Source organism: Piliocolobus tephrosceles, chromosome 1 (assembly GCF_002776525.5).
Source record: "Piliocolobus tephrosceles isolate RC106 chromosome 1, ASM277652v3, whole genome shotgun sequence".
Lineage (NCBI taxonomy): Eukaryota > Metazoa > Chordata > Mammalia > Primates > Cercopithecidae > Piliocolobus > Piliocolobus tephrosceles.
Window position 1 is genome coordinate 59560327 of NC_045434.1, and position 9168 is coordinate 59569494.

The following is a 9168-nucleotide window of genomic DNA, read 5'->3' on the forward strand; positions in this document are numbered from 1 at the left end:
TCACCTGGCCCTAAAGCCCCACCTCCTTTTTTTTTTCCCCTGAGGTGGCGTCTTGCTCTGTTGCCCAGGCTGGAGTACAGTGGCATAATCTTGGCTCACTGCAACCTCCGCCTCCCACGTTCAAGTGATTCTCCTGCCTCAGCCCCTTGAATAGCTGGGATTTTACAGGCACGTGCCACCATGCCTGGCTAATTCTTGTATTTTTAGACAGAAGGGGTTTCGCCATGTTGGCCAGGCTGGTCTCAAACTCCTAACCTCAGGTGATCCACCCGCCTCGGCCTCCCAGAGTGCTGGGATTACAGGCATAAGCCACTGTGCCCAGCCCCTAAAGCCTTTTTATTCAGTGTATGTGTATATGACTAAAAGTCTTTCCTTAAGGAAGTCAAGTAATAAATGTTTAATCTGTAAAGCCTTACTACTGTAAGATTTTTTTTCCCTCATCCCTGTGATTACCTGGAGATATAAGCATTATTGTTATCATTATTATTTTTTTTTTTCTTAAACAGAGGTGGAACTCTCCCTGTGTTGCCCAGGCTGGTCTCGGAACTCCTGGGCTCAGGCGATCCTCCTGCCTCAGCCTCCCAAAGAGCTGGGATTCCAGACGTGAGCCACTGTGCCCAGCCTACTTTTATAACTCATCAAAAAGTGAAGTGGCTAAGGGAGAGAAGCATGTTAACCTCTACCAAAATACTAAACTGGAAGGCATCCCTGGAATGGGGGAGATTAGAGAATAGTATGGCCTCAGGAGCACAGAAATCACTGACTACAGCTTTTCTTTTGTGTACTGATCACACAGGGAAAGAATCAAGAAGGGGTGAGAAGGCATATTAAAGCCTTTCCTCTGATAATCTTGAAGCAATCAGAGAAACACATCTCGCCAGAGAAAAAACACTCACAGAGGAAGAGAGCAGCATACAAGCGCTTCTGAGGCTGAGCCAGCCTGAATTCCAATAACCCAACACGCAGGAAAGGATTTTTTTTTTTACTGTAAGTTAAGAGAATCACATTCTAATCAAGGTCTGTGAATAAGATTAAAGATTGGAATAAACTAAGGATACTCTTTAGGAAAAAAAATACTGACAAAGACACCAATTTGGCTTAACACTTGGCAACACTTCAGGTTTAATTGTTTTAATAGTTCGATTTTTGTTTTAAAAAGTGTGGGAGGCAGGGTGTGGTGGCTCATGCGGGCAATCCCAGCACTTTCAGAGGCTGATACAGGAAGATCACGTGGCCCTAGGAGTTCTAGATGACCCTGGGCAACACAGGGAGAGTCTATCTCTACAAAAAAAAAAAAATTTTTTTTTTAAATTAGCTGGGTGTGGTGGTGTGCATCTGTTGTCCCTGCTACTTGGGAGGCTGAGGTGGGAAGATCGTTTGAGCCCGAGAGGTCAAGGCTGCAGTGAGCCATGATCACACCACTGCACTCCAATCTGAGCAACAGAGCAAGGCCTTGTCTCAAAAAATAAAATAAAAAAGCAGGGGTAAGGAGAGTACAATGGCCATCTGTTTACTCAGATAAATTGACCGTATCACTAAAGCCTCAGCCAACCTTCATCATTTTGAGTAGGGGAGACTTTGGGGAAGTTGAATCTCCAAGCATATGAAGTGAATGCAACAAATATTATCACGAGACAAGTGACCTTCCTTCTTTAGGCCGGGAATGAGGCTCTATTGTATCAGGTTCCTAGATCAGATAAAAGGGTGTGCTTGGATGGCGTGCACATGCCTGTAATCCCAGCACTTTGGGAGGCTGAGGCGGGCGGATCACTTGAGGTCAGGAGTTCGAGACCAGCCTGGCCAACATGGTAAAAACCCGTCTACTACTACAAAAATTAGCCAGGTACAGTGGCACGTGCCTGTAATCCCAACTACTTAGGAGGCTGAGGCAGGAGAATCGCTTCAACCCAGGAGGCAGAGGTCATAGTGAGCTGAGATCTTGGAAATAAGTTAATGATGAGGAAAGGGAGAATATGGGAGCAGACACAGGGTGGTTAATACAAGTGGGGAAACCTTCAATAGGGCAGAAGGGAAGTTCTAGGCATGGACTGGAGGGAGAGAGTCCTCCAGCTGTACACGTTGACTTCTTGCTATAGGAACCGTATCCTGACACAGACGCGATGTGGTGTTCCATTAGGAAATGCTTCATACCCTCAGTGGGCATCGTATTCCTGTGGCTCTTCATCACTTTGAAAATCCCCAAGGAAACTGAAGATGACCAAAATGTGATGACTATCAAAGGCCAAGTAGCAAGGCTTGAGCCTTATCAGTTTGGGAACTGGGAATATAGGGTGGAAATGGTGTGGACAGGCAGATTCTTGAAAACCCCTGGGCGGCCGGGCGCAGTGGCTCACGCTTGTAATCCCAGCACTCTGGGAGGCCGAGGCGGGCGGATCACGAGGTCAGGAGATCGAGACCACGGTGAAACCCCGTCTCTACTAAAAATACAAAAAATAGGCCGGGCGCGGTGGCTCAAGCCTGTAATCCCAGCACTTTGGGAGGCCAAGATGGGTGGATCACGAGGTCAGGAGATCGAGACCATCCTGGCTAACACACGGTGAAACCCCGTCTCTACTAAAAAATACAAAAAACTAGCCGGGCGAGGTGGCGGGCGCCTGTAGTCCCAGCTACTCGGGAGGCTGAGGCAGGAGAATGGCGTGAACCCGGGAGGCGGAGCTTGCAGTGAGCTGAGATCCGGCCACAGTACTCCAGCCCGGGCGACAGAGCGAGATTCCGCCTCAACAACAACAACAAAAAATTAGCCGGGCGCGGTGGCGGGTGCCTGTAATCCCAGCTACTCCGGAGGCTGAGGCAGGAGAATGGCGTGAACCCGGGGGGCGGAGCTTGCAGTGAGCCGAGATCGTGCTGCATTCCAGCCAGGGGGACAGAGCGAGACTCCGTCTCAAAAAAAAAAAAAAAAGAAAAGAAAACCCCTGGGCTTTCTTCCTTCCGGTACCTTTTCACCTGAGAGCAGGAAGCTCCAAAGGGAATGGGGGTAGGGACCTGGGCCTATTAGTCCATGAAGAAGCTGTACTTATTTTCCTTATTCGTTAAGGTAAAGAAGAGAGTAAATATTGCTTGAGCCCTGGATATTTTAGCCAATGGACAGGTATCCTGAGAATGTGCTGGGCTCACTTTAGGGAGAATGGTTCACTCCACCTCTTTCCCTAGAAAAGCTGATGGGGAGCCACTGGGGTGTAAACTTTGTTCTTTTTATGAAAGGATATATATGTTTACCCTTGTCAATGCCCCAGGAGGCCAGTTATAACAGCAGGAAGGACCCAAGACCACTCGAAGACTGGCAGAACCTCACCTTCAAATATATGGAAAAAATCCAGAAGAGAAGAAAGAGTGAGTACCAACAAGAGGGAGGAATTCAGTATCCCAGGGGAAGTAGGGACAGCCAGCCAGAGTGATCAGGCAGATAGGAAGGAAAGTAGAAGAGGGAAGGAGAAAGACAGACTGTGCCCAGGAATATTAGAATTTGGCAGACAGTGACCAGGTGTGGTGGCTAATGCCTGTAATCCCAGCACTTTGGGAGGCCTAGGTGGGTGGATCACAAAGTCAGGGGTTCGAGACCAGCCTGGCCAAGATGGTGAAATCCCATCTCTACTAAAAATACAAAAATTAGTTGGGCACAGTGGGGAATACTTGTAATCCCAGCTATTCAGGAAGCTGAGGCAGGAGAATCACTTGAACCTGGGAGGTGGTGGTAGCAACGAGCGGACATTGCTCTGGGCGACAAAGCGAGACTCCATCTCAAAAAAAAAAAAAAAAAAAAAAAAATAATCTGGCAGTTAATTCTCCCCTCCTTCCCCCAAGGTAAATATTTATATATCAGCAGTATGAGGAGGAAGGAGGAAAAAGATAAAGTTGGCTACTACTTTTATTTTTGCCCTGCTTGGCCAGTTACTAAAGTTAATTGCTATAAGAAGGTGGAATCACTAGATTAGAGAACATTTGGATTAGAGGGGGTCTTAGAGTCGCATAGTCCAACTGCCCCAGTTTATGGATCAGGAACTAAACTCAGGGCTGAAGGGACTTGCTCAAGATCACACAATCAGTAGCAGAACTGGGACAAAAACTCCAGGCTCCTGACTTCCAGGGGAAGTCCTTTTCCTAATATATCTTCTTCAAAGGACAGCTTTGGAAAGATGACAACAATTGACAACAATATAATAACATAATTGACAACAATTATAACTAAAATAATAGCTAATATTTATGGAGCCCCTAAACCATATGCCACAAAGTTCCAGGCTCAAAGAAGACTGAGCAGAACCCACAGAGACTCAGCATCACCTAGCTTAGTACTTCTCAAACTTTACTGTGCATACAAGTTACCTGGTGATGCTGTGAAAATGCAGCTTCTGATTAAATCTGAGGTAGGGATCAAGATTCTGTATTTGAAATGAGCTTACAGATGAGCCTGATGTTGCTGGACTAAGGACCACACTTTGAGCAGCAAGGATGTAAACATCCCCTCTGCCAAAGGGAAAAACAGGTGGGAAATAAGAGGGAGGAAGGAAGAGTGAAGGTCCCCCATAGGATCCCAACCCCTAACCCTTCTGACAACGGTCACTATCACTGTGCACTAACAGTCATCCCTATTTTTACCTCTCCTCAGCATGGCTGACAGTGGGGATATCGTCAGTGCAGCAAGGGGACAGAAGCAGCCTCTTGTACACATTGGTCTCCCTGTTCCGTGTTTCCTCTAAGGCTGAGCAGAAACACCTCATGGTGCTGGTCCACCTGGCAGATTCTGACCTCACCTGGCTCAGAGAAACTGTTGCCCATATTTCAAGCCTCTTCAGCCCACAGATCTTGAAAGGGCAGTTGCTAATGATCCATGCTCCATCCGATGCCTACCCCACTGTTGACAGCGTCAGAGATGAAGCCTTTCGTGGCGAATTCTACTCCAAGCAGAACGTAGATCACGCCTTCCTCATGAGCTTTGCCACAAAGCTTTCTGATTACTTCCTGTTAATAGAGGACAATGCCTTTTTTGCCCCCAACTTTGTCACCCACATTCATTCAAGGGTGACCACCATGAAGTCCAACTCATGGGTGCTACTGGAATTCTCCAATATGGGCTTCCTTGGCAAACTCTTTCACAGCAGGGACCTCCCGCTCCTGGCCCATTTCCTCCTCCTCTTCTACAAGGAGAAACCCCTTGACAGCCTGATTTCTCATTTCCGTATGCTCCTGGTCCAGGAAAGCCCAATTCTCTGCAAACCTTTCCTATTTTACCGCAGGGTCTCCTACACCGCCTTTGATCACAAGCAGAAGGCCACAGCACTTCAGAAAAAGAATGCCGATGGTCCCAACAACCCACCTGGAGCTGTCTTCACTGATATGCAGGTTTCCGATGTGCATTTCCCCTGGGAGGCCTACACTCTGGATGAGTCATTCTTTTGGACACACAACCTTAGTATAGGAAACCACCTGACAGTGATTCTGAACCATCCAGCAAACCTGAGCAGGGTGCAAGTGATAACGGGCTCCATTGTGGATGGGAGGTATGTCCTGGAGAAGGGGCAGGTGGAGCTGGGCTACGAACCTGAGGGGGTGCCTCAGCACTGCACCAGCTTCGCCTTGCTGGGACATCTTTCAGAGGGGCAGATGGATCAGGAGATACATCTGAAAGGTATGGGGTACCACGTGAGCTGTGTGAGGCTGGTGGTGAAAGCTGGTCAGGCTGGGGGGCTCATGATCAGGCATATCTACCTCTGGGGGAAAAATGACAAATAGCAGCAAGTGGATCAACGCTGAAGATAAATCAGTAGGGGGATGAAAAATTAAAATCTTAAAGCCATTTCATTCTAGTCTATATGAGTAACACAGGGGAGACACAAGGGAATGAAGGGCAGACAGAGAAGACTATCGTCTTTTGGTGCTGCCAAGATGTCAGGAGACTTGTTGCTTCCTTTCTACCCAAACAACTCTCACAGGATATCTTTTGCTGAGGCACATATAGCTTATCTGCATTTGGGGAGAGTTTTGGTCACTCCCAAATTCTTTAGATACCTGGGATGCTGAGATCAGCCTAAATCAAGGTGTCCCTGTATGTACATGTGTGTGCGTGTATGCACTTCTATGGTCAAACACAGGCAGAGGTGGGGATGAGGTATATGGTCATAGGAGGGCAGGCAGGAAAATCACGGCTGAATCCCTAGAATTGACATTATAAAAAGCCATAAAAGAGACTCTCAATAGAAGTCAAAATCTCTGAAGTGCAGGAAAGTAGCAGATGGACAAATAGCAATAAAACGAATCCCTTAACTCTATCCTTGAAGCTGTTTTACAGTGCCAATCTAGTTCCCTCCTTTCCTCACCAATAAACTTGGGCACAAATAGGTTGCAACTAGGCTGGGTATGGTGGCTCATGCCAGTAATTCCAGCCTCCCTTAGAGGCTGAGGTGGGAGGATCTCTTGAGGCCAGCAGTTCAAGACCAACCTAGGCAACACGGCAAGACCCTGTCTCTACAAAAAATTTAAAAGTTAGCCAGGTTGTGGTGGCATGTGCCTGTGGTCCTAGCTACTTAGGAGGCTGAGGCAGGAGGATTACTTGAGCCTATGAGGTTGAGGCTGCAGTGATCCATGATCATGCCATTATACTCCAGCCTGGGCAACACAGTGAGACTCTGTCTCAAAAAAAAAAAAAAAGTTTGTAACTAAAGCTTCACTCTCTCGTCAGCAATTCACTCCTTAACTCTGGTTTCTGTGTCCACACTGGCCTCTGCATCCACAATGCTACTGAAACTCTTCCCTATTTGTCATGACGAGGATAGTCAAAACCCAGTGACTTTTTCAGATCTTATTCTCCCTAACTTTCTGCAGCAATACACAGTTCTAATTATGTCTTCCTTCTCAAAATTGTCCTCTTCCTTGACTTCTGGGATTCATCAGATATTTATTGAGTACCTACTACATGCCAGGCACAAAAAAAGCTCCTATCTGTGAAGAGTGTTTTTGTGGGAGTAAGATATACACAAGTGTGTTAAGCATCACATTGAGGTTAAGTACAGGGTCCTTGGGAGCACAGAACTGCTGTTCCCAAAACATTCTTGGGGACTTAGGAAAGGTGTTTTGGAAGATGTGATATCTAAGCCTAGACTTGCCAGATCATTAGAGAAAATATCCAAGTGATATGGGAAGAGAGGCAGGGAGACTTTCCAGTAGAAGAAACAGCATGCAGTGAAGTGGGCCAGAGGTGATACAGAGTAAATCATTTAGTGAATCTGGAGATGGAGGACAAGGCTGGGTGAGGGTAACGCAGAAGATGAAGACACAGGACAAAGAAAGGGCCAGCTTAAGAAGGTCAAAGGGGGTCAGGTGCAATAGCTCATGCCTGTAATCCCAGCACTTGGGAGGCTGAAGTAGGTGGATTACTTGAGTCCAGGAGTTCGAGACCAGCCTGGACAACATAGTGAAAACCCATCTCCACCAAAAAAAAAAAAAAAAAAAAAAAATTAGCCAGGCGTGATGTCATGTGCCTGTAATCCCAGCTACTTAGGAGGCTGAGGCAGGAGAATCGCTTAAGTGTGGGAGGTAGAGGTTGCTGTGAGCCAAGATTGTGCCACTGCACTCTAGCCTGGGTGATAGAGTGAGACCCTGTCTAAAAAAATAAATAAATAAAAAGAAGGGCCATAGATAATCAAGTGGGGGAAAGAATTGTCTTTCCAACAAATGATGTTGGAACAACTGAATATCCACATGCAAAAGAATGAAGTTGGGCCAGGCCTGGTGGCTCACACCTGTAATCCCAGTAATTTGTGATGCCAAGGTAGAAGGATTGCCTGAGCCCAGGAGTTCGAGAGCAGCCTGGGCAACATGACAAGACCTAGTCTCAAAAAAAAAAAAAGAAAAAGAAAAATTAAATTAAAAAAAAAAACAATGAATTTGGATCCCTACCTCACGTCATATAAAAAGTAACATAGACAGGCACAGTGGCTCACGCGTGTAATCCCAGCACTTTGGGAGGCCGAGGTGGGCGGATCACAAGGTCAAGAGATTGAGACCATCCTGGCCGACATGGTGAAGCCCCATCTTTATTAAAAATATTAAAAAATTGCCAGGCGCGGTGGCTCAAGCCTGTAATCCCAGCACTTTGGGAGGCCGAGATGGGTGGATCACGAGGTCAGGAGATCGAGACCATCCTGGCTAACACAGTGAAACCCCGTCTCTACTAAAAATACAAAAAAAAACTAGCCGGGCGAGGTGGCGGGTGCCTGTAGTCCCAGCTACTCAGGAGGCTGAGGCAGGAGAATGGCGTAAACCCGGGAGGCGGAGCTTGCAGTGAGCTGAGATCTGGCCACTGCACTCCAGTCCAGGCGACAGAGCGAGACTCTGCCTCAAAAAAAAAAAAATTAAAAAATTAGCCAAGCATATTGGCGGGCGCCTGTAGTCCCAGCTACTCTGGAGGCTGAGGCAGGAGGATAGCTTGAACCTGGGAGGTGGAGGTTGCAGTGAGCCGAGATCACACCATTGCACTCCAGCCTGGGTGACAGAGCGAGACGCCATCTCAAAAGAAAAAAAAAAAAATGTAAAAAAGCATTGTAGATCCAAATGTAAGAGCTAAATAAAATTCTTAGATGAAAACAAAAATATCAATCGTGATCTTGGATTAGGCAAGTTTCTTAGATATGACACCAAAACACAAGCACTCAAAGAATAGATAAATTACACTTCAACAAATTAAACTTTTTTTGTGTGCTTCAAAGCATACTATTAAAGTGAAAAGACAACCCACAGAATGGAAAAAAAAGTTTGCAAATCATATATCTGATAAGAGACTGGTATCCAGAATACAGAAATAATTCTTCTTTCTTTAGTTTTTTTGAGATGGAGTCTTGCTCTGTCGCCAGGCTGAAGTGCAGTGGCGTGATCTCTGCTCACTGCAACCTCCGCCTCCCAATTTCAAGCGATTCTCCTGCCTCAGCCTCCCGAGTAGCTGGGATTATAGGAGTGTGCCAATATGCTCGGCTAATTTTTGTATTTTTAGTAGAAACAGGGTTTCACCATGTTGGCCAGGATGGTCTTGATCTCTTGACCTCATGATCCGCCCACCTCGGCCTCCCAAAGTGCTGGGATTACAGGTATGAGCCCCTCGCTCCACCACAAAAAGAATTCATACAACTCAATGATAAAAAGACAACCCACTTTAAA

The 9168-nt window shown here is 46.5% G+C and overlaps 1 protein-coding gene across 1 annotated transcript; it reads left to right on the forward strand.

Annotated features, from left to right (window-relative positions):
• The first annotated feature begins 4947 nt into the window (after positions 1-4947).
• Positions 4948-5564, forward strand: LOC111522726 (alpha-1,3-mannosyl-glycoprotein 4-beta-N-acetylglucosaminyltransferase-like protein MGAT4E). Its single transcript, XM_023186895.1, is given in 2 exon segments — positions 4948-5509; positions 5512-5564. Coding segments are annotated over 2 exon segments (615 nt in total).
• The last annotated feature ends 3604 nt before the right edge of the window (positions 5565-9168 follow it).